Below are 18,159 nucleotides of genomic sequence, written 5' to 3' on the forward strand. Positions count from 1 at the left end.
GAAGGGTGGTGCTCTAATCAGCCAAGTCTTTCTTTTGTGGGATGCATGAATGTAATCTCAAAGTCACTGGTCTGATACCTCTCTTAGCTGGAAGACTTTCGAAAAATATTTGTTTAAAAATATCTTGTTGTGTTCACCACAATGCACAATTGTCATTAATGTTTCATTTCAATTTCACTGTCTTTCTCCACACTGATATGAAGGAAAACCAAGCAAGTAAAATCTTGATGTGACCATCAGTCTTTGCAGCTGAATGACAGTATCAGTCTACATTAAATAATTGACAGGTTTGAGACCTTAGAATATAGCAGCCTCGGGTTTTTTCACTTGATTAGAACTTTGAGACGCTAATGTAATAAAAAAAGTAATTTGATTAATTTATGCCACATTTTATATAAGATGGAAATACTATTTTAAATTCTTGATGAAAATAGACTAAATGCCACTTAGAGCCTGTCTGCTGTCAAAATATCCTTTCCGTTTTGTCCTCAGACTATATGTTAGTTAAAATTAGAGCCTGTAGAAAAAAACCCCAAAAATAATAAATACAATTTTTTGAGAAGAAGAGGAGGGCAAGCCAGAATTGTTATTTCCTTTGTAGAGGCAGAAAATAACAATACATTTCTGTTAGAAACTTAGGTTTTCTGTTTTTTTTGCTCAGTGAGTTTCTTCTTGTCTGATACATTACTTCCATGGCTAAAAACTTTGGTTATCTCTTTCTAGCTAATATGTATGACTAGAACTTAAACAATATCTTTCCAACTGAAAGCACATTTTGTAGAGGTAAGAAAAATACCAGTAAAGGCCATTCTTCCTGCTTCTGCCTTACACAAATGTATGAATATTTTCAGTTGAGTAGTCAGTGTCAGGGAAGATTAATATTATGTAAACTGACAAAGAAATACACAGAAGTTCTCTTATTGCCACAGTTCAAGGCTCCTAATACAATTTTTTGAAACACAATTAAGCAGGAGGAAAAAACCAAGAGTAAGATAATCACACCTCTATGCCTTTATGCCATTGAGCATTGAATTGACTGTAAAGGCCTACACAGCCTTTCATAGAATAAACTGTTTAATGGTTATCACTATAGAACTCTCAGCTCCTTTTATCCACTCAGTCAGCTTTTGGTGTATTTGACATCCATGTATTTGCCTTATTCTGCTGCCTTTGGGCTTCAAATCTGACGTCTGGGGGGGAAAAGAAAAAAAAAGGTCACATCAGATACTGTAAATGTATTTTGATTGCTTCCATAAAATAGAAATTTCTGATAAAAAGGAGGAAATGGTATTCCCTCTCTGCCAGCTAGTATAATGTTTACATTAGCAAAGATAGGCAAGATTCAGAGATTAATTTAATGCAAACTTTTGTATTTGGTAGGTGACGACAGTATGACTCATTAGGACTCTAAAGACAAAGTTTTACTGTATTTTAAATCAAGAGAAATAATTTCTCAGATAATTTGAAAATGTTAGGTAAGGGTTGCTTTGAAGCTGACAGACTTAAAGAAGAATAGTGATTCCAAAGTTGTTGTTTGCTTTGGGTTGTTTGATTGTTTTGTTTTGTTGTGGGTTTTTTTAGACTAAAGAGCCCCCAGGAAACTCACCACATTTTCTGTGGATTGCCATGAATTTTTCATGGACTACAATTCTTACCATTAGAATTTCAAGTGTAAACGAAGTGGCTTCTGCAAAGCTGTTATGAGCTATGCACTACAGCCTCGCACCATGGGCTGTGCATTGACATTTGGCATTGTACTAAAGCTCCCAGTCTGTTCTGCAGTGGCGGCCAAGCTTCATGGAAAACACTTAGTCCTCATGCTTGTGTCTACATATTTGTAATTCCATTAAAAACACGTTGATATTTATTGTAGAGCATAATTTAAGGCAAGAAACAAAATATATAAAATGTTTGTAAAATTCTAAACATAGCACTGAAAGTATACCAGATATTTGAATTATCTTTTAATTCTTATATATTCTCACAGCTTCCAGAAAATGTGAGTGTTGTTTTAACTGCCTTTACCATTAAAATGCCCTTTTAATTGCCTGTAAATGTATTCTAAATTTGATTCTGTTCCAACCACTTGTTCAGCAAAACTGACCGATGATTACCCATTTCTGAACCAGAGTTTATTACAAGAAAAACATAAAAGAATCCTCTGTGGAATTTTCTAAGATTTCTGGAAAGGAAATGCAATATCCTCTTTGTAGCATAGAACAGATATTCTAGTCCCAGCTTTGCTACTAACTTTCCTGTATAATTTTGGACAAGTAGCTACATTTCTGCTGCCTGTTTTCTTGCTTTGTAAAAGAAGGTAATATTAACTTGCCACCCAATAGTTTGACAAGTCTGAGTGAATGTTTGCAAAGTACTCTGAGAATGTCAGATGGAAAATGTTATGAGAGTCCAGGCCTCCGCTAGCCAAAGAGGATATTTACAATAGGTTCTTATTTTATGTAGTGAAATAAAAATGTTCAAGTGTATAGCCAGATGAGACCAAGACTGCTCTAAAATTAAATGCAGGAGGCATTTTTTGACCTTTCAACAGAAATTATATAAGCAGTCCTAGGTTATAAATAGTTCTTTGTTTTCCTTCTCTTTGTCTAACACTCAGAAGAAACACAGGGTTAGTTGTTTGTTATGAAGAGATAGGGTAACGCTTTAGAGTGGAAACAATTGGTCACTGTTCTTTATTTATACAGTTCCTATAATGTTTGTAACTAGCATTTGTTGCTTTTTTTAGGACTTTTTTATCTTTAGAAAGCTACAGGAATAAACTTCCTAGTCCTGAAAATAACACCACCAGAAGAAAACCAAAACACTCTCCAGTCCATTTAAAGTGTGAAAGTTTTTTTCCTCTTTCCCAGTTTGGTATGTGACTGAAGAGCAAAAAAGCCAGTGCTGAAGTGTTGTTAAACTGGCACAAAAAGTCTTGTATATCGCTTCCTATTTTTATTAGAAATCCTTAGAAATAAGACACAAAATGCGTCCACCTTTAAATGAAAGTATTTTTATTATTGTTAAGGATAATGATACTGAATTCTTCACAGAACTATGTGTGTGTATGTATTTATGTCCATCTTTTCAAATATACTTATTTTCAACAGTAGTAATTTGCTTGAACAACCAACAAATGCTTAACTAATAACAATTACATTCTGTAAAAAAAAAAAAAAGTTTAACAAGCAGAAACCAACTGAAACCTTACCCTGAAATCAAGTAATCAGCATCAGTGAGAAAGCAAAAGTGTGAAAATACCACTTAGCTTTTTCTTACTTTTTTGTTTTCCTACTTCGTATGATTTCTCTGGGGTTCGTATTTTGGGAATAATGTCCTTGCCATTAAAATGTATACGAGGTAAATGGCTTTACTGATTATCACATTTTATTCCATTTATATTTTTAATCACCTTCCAAACCAAATTAATTTGGTTCATAACTTTTCACTGAGAGCAAGCGCGATCTCTACAGTAAACAGGAATAAATGGGCTGCAGTGAAGAGTGCACAATTAGGCTTCTGGAATAAAAGGGGTCTGAGTTTCAAAGCCAGATGTAGTGCAACACTGTCAGTCTCTGGAGGCTACTTAGAAATGCATTGGAGACCAATCAGGCCTTGATTGCTTTGCAGCTGAGGCTGGGGGTGGCCAGTTCTGAAATGACACTGCAGTTTAACTCCCATTTTCCTTGGTTATGTCAAGAAAACCCATGATATTATGTATTATCCAGTCCTCAGTGTTTAAACAAATTAAACACTTGGGATGAAAGTTCACACATCATGTAAGATCATGGACTTAATAGAATTATACCAAGGATTAATTTTTCTCAATGTTATATTATTTGATGTCTCTTTTGCATAGTGATTTGTGGATTTATGAAGCAGTTTAGTACCCCTGATGACTTCACTCCATAATGTCCAAAAATCTTTCTCCATCCTGTATTTCAAATGTCTGCAGTGGTTTAATGTAACTAATCCAACTTACTGGGGAAAGAAAATTCTGTCTCTGTGACAACTCCATTTTGAGTTTCTTTGCTGAAACTGTCAGCAGGATACCAACTAATGCCAAATTTGATACTGTTTTTATAAAGTGGGCACTTGTCCACAATGAGCTGGATTGAGGCCACTTACCTAACAGTATTCTACGGGTAGGAATTTATCTTTAGATGCTACTGCTGATGCCAGATTTTTATTAATAATCATAGACCTTCTCTTGAAATAAATAAATGACTTCAGAATATTTCCTCTAAATAAAGCCTGCGGGGCCAAGCTCTATAGACTGAAATTACTATATACCAGCATCATAAAGTAAAAAGCATAGCCAAGCATGAGTGTGCCATGCTTCCAGATGCTGTTAGGAGCAAAGGTGCCTGTAGAAATGTTAGCAGTTCTCTCTCTTCATTTGGATGATATCCTCAGCATAGCAGAGGAACAATAAATGGGCCTTAAGCTTCTGCTGGAAACAACATCTGCTAAGGAAAAGGGGAATTCTAAGACGAGGCATTGCCCTAGCTGAACTGTGTTCTTGCTACTCTCAGAGATTTGCTGCGTGGCCTCGAGTTAGTTGTTTAATAGTCTTGTGCCTCTTACCACGTGTAAATATAACACACTCATACTGCTCTACTTGGAGAAAGGGATGGGCTTCAACTTACTTGTGTTTGAAGAGGTTACTGCACTAAGTGTTATATAAATGCCACGTGTTGTAAACTTGTGAGTGAGCACTTTGGCACTAAGATGCGTGGTGCGGACATGGTCCTAAAAGAGCATTTGTGAAGACAAAAGTTGTCTGCAGAAATGGCAATGCAAAGCACCTGCTGCGGGCAGTAAATTACATTCCAGCCTACTGTTCATTCCAGCCTACTGTTCTGGGGTTTGTGAGCGCCTGGGCTTCTGTGTACCTCGAAGGAAGCAGAGAGAGCCTGTCCCAATGTACAGTACTGCCATCACTGCCACACATCCATGTCGTCCTGCCTGCACTCTGCCTTCCTGTTCTTCACCCTGCTGCCCACCGATTAGATCCCGCGGGCCGGGCGGAGGCGGCAGGGGCAGCCCCCCCGCGCCCCCTGTCTCCGCAGCGCACTGGCTGCGGCGGCAGCCGCCGGCCGGGCCCGCCGGGGGTGCCCCCGTGCCGGTCACTGCCTCTGACCTTCCTTCCCCGGCGCTGTCAGAGCGGATCAGCGGGCGCAGCGCTGCAATGGAGCGGCGAGCGGCAACGGCAGCCGCCAGGAGAGGAGGAGGAAGGGAGAGCTTAGCGCCGTGCCGGCTGGCGCAGAGGCGCGGCTGAGCGCTCCAGCGGGAGCCCGGGGCCCTGCGGACCGTGCGAGAGTCACAGGCGGAAGGAGCGGAGATGCGGCTGCTCTCCCCGCGCTGCTAAAGCCTCCGGTCACTCGCCCGGAGGAGGGAGGGCAGGAAGGTCCGTCCTTCTCGCTGCTCTGCGGGCGCCAAGGGTGCCTGTGCTGTCCCCTCCTCTCGCTTTTATCCCAGCCCCGGAGCAGGAGCCGCTGCCGCCCCCTCTCCCTTCCTGCGCTCTTCCCACCATGAGCGGGGCTGTTTTCACCTTATAAAGATGGCGGTGTGGGATCGCTGCAACCTTTAGACTCATGACTGTCAGAAACATCGCCTCCATCTGTAATATGGTGAGTGCTGGCGGGCGGGCGCGCCGGCGGGGGGCGGGGGCGGCAGAGCAACCTCTCCGGGGGCAGGCCCTGCTGGGGCCGGCGGTGGGGCGGCGGGGGGCTCCCCCCGGGGGCGCCAGGCAAAGGAAGCGACCGCGTCCCTGCCCCCGGCGGAGGGGGAGCCGGGCAGGCTGCGCCAGGACCTGCCTGAGACGGAGTTGGCCGCCGGAGAGCGGCGATGTCCCGAGGAGTTTTGCCGGAGCAGCCCGGGAGTGGGCCGGGGAGGGGCCCCCCGGCGCGGGGCTGGCCCCGGCCGATACGCGTTGCAGACGGAGCCACAGCCCTTCCTCGTCCTGCCCTTCCGCCTGCCCTAAGTAATCCTGCCAAAGGACCCCGAAGTTGGTCTCTGAATCCACGTCAAGTCAGTGACCGCATTTAACCCTCTCAGGGAGGTACCCTCTGGTCTCATGGGGCCAGGAGCTCCCCAGGTTATACAGAAAACGAGGATCCTCAGATACGTGATAATACGCTTTTGGATCCCGATGCTAGGTACCTGTTCCAGGAAGTCTTGGCTTTAGAGCTGACATCAGGGTTTAGCTTGCACTGCATGCCACTCGGAGAGGACTGCTATTTGTCAAGTACTCTTGAATCACTTAGCTTTCTCTAAATCAGACTAGGCAATTAGGAAGGAATAAGGAAACATTAATATTTGTGTTTGTCATGTGCAAACTTTGCCACTTTCCTCCCCAGGAACAGCTGAAAGGACACTTTCTGCGTTGTGCTTGGGTCTAATTTTAATCCTAGCAAACTTGGAACACCTGATTTGGTTTAGATTTTTGAAACTTCTTGTTGGGGAAGGGAGAGCTTGAATTTTGCCTGTCCAAGGTTTATCACTACAGCGAGGCAGTAATAAACTTGTGAAAGAAATGGATGTGTGTTAAGCACCCCAGTGCAAACCGAAGATAAGCCTGTTTCTGCACATTTTGTTGGATTAGTCTGTATTTTCCCCCCCTTATTTCCAGGTTCTTCAAGAGTAGCTACACGCAGTTGCCAGCTTCCCTCCATGTGGTGCCCCAGCATGCCTTGTGCTGGTGATGCCACACATACCATTCACCTGCCCTGGAGAATGGAGCCTAACTCTAGGGTAAGGCAACAGGCATAGCCCCAGAGGCCTGGCTGCTGTGGGGTCAGCAGCAGTAGTCTGGGGGAGGGAGTGCAGATTGCAAGCCTGCTCCCCTTCCACGTGTTCACACTTCCACTCAAGTGGGCTTGCTCTTTTCTTTCCAACCAGATGCCCAGGACATCCCATGCATACATAGTTCTGACTTCGGCCTCAGTTCTCCCTTTGAAACACCTGCTCTGAAATGCAGAGAGGGAGGGTTGGATTTAGGGTTAAAAAAGCTTAATACAAAATCCAGATTTGGTTTAAAATAATTTGGATGCTCATGCTTCTCCACCAAAAAGTAAGTAGTTTTCTGAACTTTTCCTCGTTCTTAATAATTTCCAGTCCTGTGTGCCAGTAGGCCTGGGATACTGCAAAGAAAGGTTTAGGAAACAGTACAGGACTGAGGAGAAAACCCAAACACGCTTCCTTCTGAGGCAGACTCTGTTTTTTATTGCTGAAGAATGGTGGGTGTGATGCCCTGCAGACTGTGTAAGAGAGCACCGCACGAAGGGGAGCTGGAGACTTTTAAGTGGTCGTAAGACTTTAGCATCAGCATAAAGTACTAGGAACTCCATGATTTCTTTCGTGTGCTTCAGACAGATGCACTTGTATACAGTATGATTCTCCCAAAGACTGAACAGATTCACAGCAAAACTGATGAGGCGGTTCTAATGATGTCCTGCTTGGCTGTTCCTGCCAGTATATCCTGCAAAAGTAGTATCCGAGAAATGGAGAGACTGAAGGGAAGAATTAGAGCCTTGGGCAGAAAAGGCATAAAGGGGCTCATAGTTCAAGGCAACTCTAGCTCATAGTACCAATACTGTGACAGAAGGTGAACTTGATTTAATGATAATGATGTTGTAAAGCTATATAATCCTTGGAGTCTGTGTACTTAGCTTTTTGAGGTGATGTGTTAGCTGGTCAGATTTAGTCTTTTCTGGATAACCCATGGGGACTGGAAGTTGTTTTAGGAAAACAAACAAACAGAACTGAGATTTTCAGAAAGCTACAGGAATTTGGACTGTAAGAGAAATATAAATTCTTGGAAGTATTGGCAACACTGAGCTATGGCTTCTACAAAAATGTGTCCACTTAGATGTAGTGCTGGACTTGAACTCAGCGGTTTGTAAGAAGAGCTATGACAGCCCTCCGTAAGAACGGGACATAAGGAAACCATTTACTGGTACAAAACCTGAATATTCGCAGTGCTAGATTGATTTAGTGCATCTGTAGAAATCTACGAGACAAAGATGTTAACTCCCAAACCTTGTTTCTGCACTATAACATAGCGCTTGAAGAACTGAACTATTTACAATTTGTGGACCAGGAAACAGCTGCATGATTCTTAGGTAATAGAATATATTTTGGTACATAATGCTGCATAATAGTATGTTTCTAAGTTTTTTAACTTGAACACAGTAATGAAAAAAGTTATGTTCTTATCTTTCTTCCATTCCTGTTCCACTTAAGAAAAAATAAAATCTCTGAACACTCTCAACTTTTGCAAAAACCTGGATGATGCCTAGCTGATTTTCTTGGGAGGGGGGTCAAGGGGAGAGAGACAGAGGGAGGAATTGGTCCTGAAATACTTGTCCTTTTCTGAATGGAGCACAGATCGTGTTTTCAATGTTAGTTCTTCTTGACAAGGTTTTTGTGTTTGTTTGTCCAAGTACTTTCATGTCTCTAAGGGGAAAAATAGATTAAATTTAGCTGAATGAATTTAGTTCAAGGGAACCTGGCTAGTCAGCATTTTAGGATGCATGTTTGCTATTTAATTGACTGAGGTCTAGTATCTCAGGTTTGTAATTTTGGTCTCCTGAAGATGGTTAGAGATTCAGTCTCTCCCAGGAAGGATCAAAACAAGTGTAGTGAAGCAAGGAAGTCAGGGACAATATTTAACTTTCTTGCAAAAGAGATCTACTACCATATATTCACTGGATAAGCTCTCACACACTAAGGCAGACACAGTAGGAGCTATCCAGTAAGAAAAAATGTTAGGCGCAAACTTTCCACTTGATCCATTTATTTGTATTAATAATAAATATTCAAATACACATCATCTAGAATTAAAGAAAATTCTTCTATTGTCTTTTAACAGTTTTGTCCCCCTAGTTACAATAACAGTAGTATTAGCTTTTTTTTTTTTTTTCCCCACTGATTTGGTTAATGACACCAAAGAGCTAAAGCTTGTTCTGCTGGAGTAGAGGGAATGAAGGCGACTGTGCCTCAAGTAATCAGTGGGCCTCTTATGTAGGCACAGTGGCCACACTGAAAAGGGACGTCTAGTCCCGAAGATGTTCCTCGTACCTGCCTTTCAGACACTGGGAGGGTTCATCGACTCTGTCTGCACACCAGGTTCACCACAAAGGGAGGCAGGTACACAACAGACAATTATCAGATTTTATGTAGGACAGGTACAGTAGATGTGAAGAAGAAACCCTGTTTGAGTGAATAGCAAGACCTGATGCCATGTAACCCTTGTAGACTGCAGACACAAACTAGGGATGTGCTCTAGCCCCTGGGATGCTGTAATCCTTTTTGGTATTGTTTCTGTGAGATAACACAATGACTCAAGTACAAAATGCTGGTTCAAAGGTAGATAGGCATAGTGGCATTTTAAGATTGTTGCTTACTGAAATCCTCTGCAGTATGTTTCTTTGTTGATGAGCTTTTGGCACAGCCTTGAGTCCTGAGTTAAGCGCAGGCTGCAGCTGTGGCCTAGGGATATTATTTGCTGTGTAGTGAAGGACACCTAACCATTTCAGAATGTATTGATATGTATTTTTACAGAGATGGCTAACAAGCTCTGTGGACAATATTTCTCCTAAATACCTTTTAGTGCTCTGCTGAGAACATGTACTCAACCCCCTCTCTCATAATTTTGTAATAGTATTTGAAATAATCTGATCCACACTTCAGAGTGTTCTGTCGATTTAATAAATGGGACATTCTGAAAAAATTCGGATCACTTCTGATACAAGGTATCATCTGAAATACCTCACAGTTGCTCCTGATAGTTGTATAGATATCCTTTGGGGGAAAAAAAAAAAAAAAAGTTGCAGTTCCTCAGATTAATTTTGTTTTTTTATTAATTGGGCTTGCATGTTACCTGTTCTCATAGTTTCCAGGAATTACGTGAATACCTATGAATTTCAGCTTTCATTTTTAAAAACAAACAAAAGTTTCTAACCACCCTAGAAACTAGTTGTAGAGAAAAACATAAACTTGGGAGTCTCTACATTCAGGAATCAAACAAGAATAACTGTTGGATTTTTTCTTTGTTTTTAATGTCATAATTATAGAAACTTGTTGCAGGATTTGTTTGAATATAGAGCATTGGCAGAATGAGAGCTCAAAATACAAACATAGATTTAGAAAATGCTTGATAGAAAAAAATTACAATTGTAATGCCGTAAAAACAGTCAAATTCTGCATTGTACAATAAGAGTGTTATTGGATTACAGAATAGATGGCTATGACTTTCAACTGGATTTATTCATTTGAACAACCTGCAGCATGTATTTCTTCATGACTTTTAAAACTTCTTATAAACAGAGATTAAGGCAGAATAATACATGCCAAAACAGCTATCTGAAGGCATATTTAGGTGGATAAAGGCAAACAGATTTTTACATCTGAAAAGATTAGTTACAGGCAGTTCAAGCAATGCCATTTTAGAAGTATAGTCTCAAGAGTGCACAATTTCAGTATGACATATATAGAAACAAAAATATGAAAAATATAGAGAATGTGAAGTCTTATTTTTGTAATACCTTTCTGAAGTAATGAGAAACTTGAGGGTATGGCTGACAAATGGGTACTGGACTGACAAGGAGGAGTGTGCATTCCATCAGAAGACAAACAGAAGTCCACAAAATATATTTTTTATATTGGATAGAGGAGGATATGCGAAGCAAGAAACATCCTAATCTATCATTTCCAATGTATAACCTGGACTAATGACTGAGGCTTGTCTTGCATGAATACTGCTTTTTTATAGCTAAAAAGGTTATCATGCACTTACTAGTTGTTTAGAAGGACAACAGGAAAATTTATGAATACGTGTGGTTTACAGTATGTTTCTTTCAGATGCACATATTCTTTAGCTTCAAGTTGCTGAATTAAGAGCAAACCAGTGGTTATGCAAAATACCTTAACAAAGGAACCTCTTAATTACAGCTCAGCAAGGCTGAGTGAGTCTGAATTGCAGAAGAAATGGGATTAAAAGCAGAATCTGGCCATTGATTAACTGTGTGTGCTGGGCAGCTGCCACGCAGGAGGTGAGGTTCTGATGGGCTTGAAGAGCCACAGTCTGGGGAGTGTAAATCATGGCCAGCCAGAGAAGCAGTCAGCAAAATCTCTTCTGCTGAGCTTCATTTAGCTGCAAGAAACTGTCCTTGGTTGGCTGTTTGGTAGATACACTCACATACATTTATGTATATTATGTGCTCTTAGCACCACAGTATATCAGTAGTTCTGGGGAAGAAATGAGCTTGCATCTCCACCATCAGGGCTCCATGGGTTCTTGGGTATGCTCACCCTTTGCAGAGAAGGCTGCTGTGCTGATGGTTTTGAGCTGGACATCACTGGATGTTGTGTGTTATGGTTATTTGATTTCACAATTAATGACCTAATAATAGTTGCATCTAAACTGTCCTAGGACAATCAAGTTTCTAACTGTCCACTGGATTTCCATTTCGTAAACCTGTGTTATTTTGGATGTATGTCTAACTTGAAGACTTCCAGTGACAGTGGCTACATCATCTCTCTAGGCAGGCGATCCTAATGCTTCACTGTCCTTATGACTAGAATGTTTCCTGATGTCTTACTTGATTCTATATTGCTGCAATTTGAGATTCATACTTCTCATCCTGTCGACCCTTGAGATCAAGAACAGACTAGTTCCTTTCTATAACAAGCCATGTACTTGTCACCCCCCGCCTCAGAATTTTCTGTCTTATGCAACACAACCCTGTTCAATTCTTGTTTTTTACTGGTCATTTTTCTCTAGAGTTGAGTTTTTCATTTTGACTGCTTTCTTTTGGACTTTCTCCAGTTACCTTCCTCTTTCTTGAAACTTAGCACCCAAATCTGGACATAAGATCCTGTCCGAAGTCTTACCAGTGACAAGTCAAACAGGAAAGTTACTTTAAGAACTTTGTAGACTCCTGTCTGCAATAATTTCATTATTTTGCCTACATTTGTTGTTGTTATGGTTTTTTGCAATAGCACTGCACAGCTGATGCTTATTCATCTTACACTATGCTATAGTTTCTGTACTTTTTTTTTTCTCACTTTGCTTTGCTTTGTTTTGCTTTTCTTTGCTACCTTAGTCAGCTGTTTCCCATTCTGTACACTTACAGGTGATTCTTCATTTCATGTGCAGAATCTTACACTTGTCTCAGCTGAATTTCAACAGGTTTTAGAGCATTTATCTAAAATTTAAAAAAAAAAGTAAAAAATTGACTGTCAAAACCAATTTTGAATTCTAAACCTGTCCTGCAACATAACTGCAGCCCTCATAACTCACGTTATATTGAGACTTAATGAAGGTATTTTTACTTCTGTCTCCAGGTTATCAAAGAGTACTCCAGCTGGTGCAGCTGTGATGAAGTCTGGAAGGTGCCTTGCCTTTAGAGTGCTCCGAGGCACCACACATGCAGTCTGGGTGGCCCACACAAAAATCTTACTGAAGAAATTATAGTCTGTAAGCAAACCTCAGTCTCTTTTTCACTTGTGAGGCCATCTTGAGGTTATGTGTTCTGAAGAAGGAAACTGGCCAAAAAAAAATGGTTTTGCTACTTGTTCCAGGAAAAGGCTGAGTGCCACTAATCTAAGAACAATTAAGCTGGGAATGGAGACAGACTTATGAAAGAATACTGAGCTGCAGTTTGGTGGAGGTTGTCTAATCATGGAAACTTTAAAGGTCAATATTTTTAAAAACATTACTTATGGATTTAGATGCTGAACTTGTAACACTTTGTGCTTTGAGAAAAACAAGTTTTTAAAGCTATATACAACTAAGTGCCTTAAACGCTTCGTCCAAGATTTTAAGTGATTCAGGATTTCAGGCATCTCAATTTTTATCTCTTTCTTGGTAACCACACAGTAAAGATCTAAAGTTATTAATGGTATATGTAATACTTAGGTCTGCGATTAGAGATAGTTTAGTGCATCAACAAAAAACCAAGTTAGACATCTCCTTTCAAGCTCCTATAATTTGCCTTTTGGAAAAAAAGGCACGAAAATAATTTATTTAGTTACATTGTCTTAAATCACCTTTCCCGCAAAAACACGAGTACGCAGTGGTTTTTAGGTCAGTCAATATCCTTTTACTGTCTACTATAATCCCCAATGTTTTTCGCAGCACCGTCTTTTATCTTGTGATACCAAAGTCACAACATAGCTATTCTGGAGGAACAATAAACCACTTCTTTGCAGAAAGAAAAAAAAAGCTAATCTGGTTAAACTCAACCTATCTTGTGGGACTTAGACTTTAAAAAATACAGAAACATTTCAGGTTTTCTATCTATGGTCTGTGAGTTTGGAATGAGGCTGGTTTAGCTATTCCAGTTACTCGCCATCCCCCTCTGGAAGCTGAGGTTGTCCCAAGTCCAACACCAAGGACAGGTGCCCTGTCCATTGAATGCAGTTGCATATATACTGTATGGTGTGATACTGTTCGCTCTTCTCTCATTTTGTGTTGCTTCTGGGAGCTAATTTTGGATTTCATTTACAGTTGCTGCCTCTATTTTGAGTTAGCCATCACTGCCTTTCATGATCTTTATCTTCTTTTTCCTTTCCTTCCCATATGCTGTGCCTTCCAAAATCCCAAAACTCAGGCTGCCTGGCCCTGAAGCCATTTCTATTTTTATTTTAATTTCTCTTCTACCAGCCCAGACATCACTCCTAGTTTGTCTTCAGTTTCTCCCTTCAGGAAACAATCCTATTTCTAGTACATTGCTCTCGCTTTCCCCGAATACTAAGAAAAAAAAAATCTAGTTCACAGCTGTATATGATCTGAAGCCTTTTGTCATGGTCCAGCTAACTTCCTTCATTGATCTTTTGTTCTTTATAGATTTGTTAAATTTCTGTTTTCATTACTCAATTTTATGTGGTTTTTTTCTTAGATTTGTTAGATTTTTCTCCTGAACAAGGTATTTCTTGCTATTTCTTATTTTGTATTTTGTTGTTTGATGGCCATTCACACCATGTTTCTGATTTTGCAATACCTATTTAATAGTTTTCCACAGGTGACTTATGAAATTTCTTTATTGCACTCATTTACTTTAAATTAAGCACATACATACTTCTACAAAGTTACTGCCATGTTTTATAGCTCTGTCACACTAGAATGTAGAGTCTGATTTGCTGTCTTCTGTTTGCAGTATCTTTTATATTGGCTCTATTCCATTTCTCACCCTCCACAGAATGATTGTATTTAGCTTATTTTGCTACATGTGACTTAATGAGCTAATCTGATGTCTGGGGTTTGGTTTTGGTTTTTTTTGGGGGGGGGAGAGTGGTTGGTTGGTTGTTGTTGGTTTAGTTTTTTGGTGTCTTTTGGGTTTTTTTTCCCCTGCATTATTTTTGTTTACATGCTAAAGTGCAAAGGAACAGGAGTTTTTTTTACTCAATCTCTTTCATGTGATGCAAAGCACAAATTAAACTCTTAGCATCATTATCAGAAATTTCAGCTGAAATGAAAACTGGCAGACTTATCCATTGGAAAGCCTAGAGCAAAATAACAAGAGAGGAAACAATATAGGTCATATGGCCAGAATGTTTTTGGAGCGATGCTGTGGTTGAAATCTTGGCTTAGCCTGAAATGATCCATGCTTGGCTATGTCTCTAACTGTGTGTCTTTGCCATTTTATAAGGGCTGAATACTGATTGTTGAATTAAGTGGCAAAACTTCAGAGAAATCAAAGCTCACCAACACCATAGAATACATTGTAGGAGTTCCCGCATTGACCTAGTTCTCATTCTCATAAGGTTTAGCCACCACAGTCACTTCGTTGCATTTCCTTCATTAGGGTATTCATTTAAGAAGGAGCCAGTCTCCTTTATTGTCTCTATACCCTGATGTGAATTTATTTAGTAGTCCCAGATCCCAGTTTATTGACTTACGTGGGTTCTCCTCGGTCCAGGCTCTGTGGCCACACTGCCACTCCCAGTGTTTTTTATGAAACTACAGTAAATTCAGCTGCAGTAGGATAGTTCTCCTAGCTGAACCACAAGACCGTTTATAAATCCATAGAGCAGGGGTGTCAAACTCATTTTCACTGGGGACCACATCAGCCTCGCGATAGCCTTCAAAGGGCTGGATGTAATTTTAGGACTGTATAAATGTATTTATACATGTATTTAATTATAAATGTATGCCATAGAGAATGGCTTGCATTAAAATGTTTGAGCCCGTTTCCACTGCAGAAGTGACAAAACTGACTTGGTGGGAGTGGGAAGAAGCACAACCATGCTTAAAACCATGTTAAATAGTCATGGTTGATTTTTGCTGTAGATTAGCCTCAATAGGCTAACATGATTTCTATATTTGATATGGTTGGTTTAAACTGAGTTCTGAACAATCTTTAACTCATCTCTAATAATGTATTTTTTCCAGTTTATATGTGGCTTGGGTGTGCAGTTTCTGGTTTCCTTTGGTTGGAAAAATTTCCAATCATTTCTTCTTCCATCATGTCAACATGTTTCTTGAGGAACCTTCCTATGCAAAACACACATATAAAAATTAATGTAGCATGGCATGGCTCAAGTTTAGTAAATAGTCTGTCTACATTTTTTTTCTCCATGTAAAAAGATACACTGCTTTGGAGTATTAGGTCTCTGTGCTTACCTGTTTTCCTACTCTTCTTTTTCTATGAATTTAACAGTATTTTTTTGGACACCTTGAAATAAAGCAGACTGAAATTGCCCTTCCTATAAGAAGGCACAACTCCTAATACAGTCCGTGGGAGTTATGTCAGCTTACCCAAAGACCAAATTTAGCCCCTCTGTTTTACTGGGAAACTGCCATCCAGTGCTTTGTTGTGCATTTACAACAGCCAGGACCTGGTTTTGGGGAACAACCTATAGCTCTATGATGAGCTGTTACTCAGCATACATTGTTTCAACAGCATGTATTTTGAAAATTTCCTTGCAATGTATTGTTTTTATATGAAGATAAATTAGTGCACATTACGGATTTGTTTGGTTTTCAGTGGTAATTTTGTTTGGTAAATCTTGATTCCTGCTCTTTTTCACAATATTTACAAGACAATTTGGATGCTAGAAAGAATTTCTCAAACCATCTGGCACCCTCTGAAGTAAGAAACCCTGGCCCTGGAGGAAAGGAAAATGAGTAATGTAGGAGGAACCAGTTAGCAGAGCACTTGCACTCTACTTAACAGCATACACTAACCTGTAGTTTATAAAAGAGTAGGAGGTTACTTTTTAGAGAAATTATTTTCCATGAATTCCAGAGGGAGAATTTTTTTGAGTTTGGAAAATACTTCCTGCAAAACTGGAAAAACACCCATTTCATTCTTATGTTAGGGAACTTGATTTGAATGCTAAATGTCTAATCAAAAGAAATCTTTACTTTGATCTGAATGTCATACGATGAGTATTATTATGAAATGGTTTTCTTCTCAAGCTGCATTAATCTTCTGTAGTCAAGTTTTTGTTTTATCAGACAAAGTTTTGAGGGTAACAGTGGCTGTTTACTTCCCCATTAATATCAAATGGGCAAATATTTATCAGTTTCCTCCCTCTTGGGAAGTTGGATGCTTTGCTGAATTTGTGCATCTTCGGCAAGGCTGTCTCTGCAAGCAAAGAATTCAATCTTCACATGGAACTTACATAATTATCATGCTGTCATCTCCATTGAAAGGTAGCCAATAATTGCTTTGTACAGATCATTCTTTTTCCATGTTTGTCACTGAGGCTTAGCAGAGCCCAAGAACGACAACACATCCCTTAAGCTTTTTATGGACCTTCGTGCAGCTGAAGTACTTTGGTCTCAAAGGTCTGGGAAATAACATTCACTCAGCCTGAGAAATTAGCCATGTGCAGGAGAGAGAAATGGAGAGACTGCAAAGAGATCTGATAAGGGAATGGGAAATACAAAATCTTGGGAGCTCCTCTGGAAGATGCCAACTTGAAGGAGCTGTTTTACTTTCAAGGCTTGCAAATTCTCAAAGAGTACCCGTGCTGAGTTTCACACCACTGATTCTTTTGACTGAAATAATCTTCTTTCAATGAGCTGACATGAAATAATATTCTAATATAGCCAGCAGTGGTGCTGGTAGGTGCAGTAAGGAAATACAAATCAAGCTTTGGGGAGAAGATGGGGAAGGGACACCAGAATTATTTAATTTGATTATCATAACCTTGAAAATTTTAGCTAAAGAGCCCTCTGAGCAAATCGAACACAGGAAATTTCAGAAATTTTCCGATGTTTTACATGTTGGCATGTTTACAGGGCCATTTTACATGATTTTATAGAAGTCAACCAACTGTGCTCTTCTTGTGTGATGCAAATTCTAAGGCGTGATTATTAATACTTCATACTCCAGAGCACGTTCAGTAAGGCAATAAATGTATGATGTCAGTAAAGCAATTATCACACCGATTCAATATTGGCTAACTTGAATGATTGTATGTAGGGAATGATTGTATGTAGGAATCCTTGTCCAAATCCAGCATTTTTAGTGAGGTCTTACAAGGATCTGTATGCTTATAGAGTGGACAGCAGTTACGACACTGTCTTTGGCAGCCATCTACCTTCCTTGCCTGGTAATCTAACACGGACATTTTAATACAGCAAAACTACTTGTAACACATGCAAAATTAGTCATTGTGCCCACAGACCAGTAGCTGTGAAAGCAACTTTGTTGTTGAAGATACAGCAGAACCTAACTTGCCACACTGAGGCAGCGACTGAGAGATGTAACAGTTTGCAGCTTTGATGTCAGACAGGACAAAACGGCAGGTCTATGTTACACCTGCTTTTAGCATTCGTGATGCTGTTACTAGAAGTAGGTGCCAGTCTGGAGCCCAAGTATTGTTAAAGGCTGCTGATGAATTAGAATGGATTCAGAGGAGTTTCAGTAACACTTTGAAAACCTGCCCTACATCTAGAAAATGGTTTATCCAAAATACCTTTCATAGTTTCACTTCAGATCTACAAGTATTTTTACGAAGGAAGAGGGTAATGGGATCCAGCTGTTTATGAACAAAGTAAAAATAAGATGGAGATGGATGAGGGGAGAACCACTGTTGTTGTGACCTGTTCGCTTCTAATCGGTCATTACTAGAGTGTCCAGGTCATGCCAGCTCAACTACCTAGAACTGCAAATATTTTTGTTGGCTCATGTGACTGTT

General features: G+C 40.0%; 1 protein-coding gene across 3 annotated transcripts in view; it reads left to right on the top strand.

Annotated features, from left to right (window-relative positions):
• The first annotated feature begins 5,131 nt into the window (after nucleotides 1–5,131).
• Nucleotides 5,132–18,159, top strand: part of USP46 (ubiquitin specific peptidase 46) — a 31,904-nt gene continuing 18,876 nt past the window's right edge. For all 3 annotated transcript variants that reach the window (XM_065634181.1, XM_065634182.1, XM_065634180.1), the window contains exon 1: nucleotides 5,132–5,633. In XM_065634181.1, coding sequence (XP_065490253.1) covers nucleotides 5,598–5,633 — 36 coding nt within the window. In that variant the 5' untranslated portion in view covers nucleotides 5,132–5,597. The remainder of the gene's footprint in view (nucleotides 5,634–18,159) is intronic.

The sequence above is a fragment of the Caloenas nicobarica genome, chromosome 4, assembly GCF_036013445.1.
Source record: "Caloenas nicobarica isolate bCalNic1 chromosome 4, bCalNic1.hap1, whole genome shotgun sequence".
Taxonomy (NCBI): domain Eukaryota; kingdom Metazoa; phylum Chordata; class Aves; order Columbiformes; family Columbidae; genus Caloenas; species Caloenas nicobarica.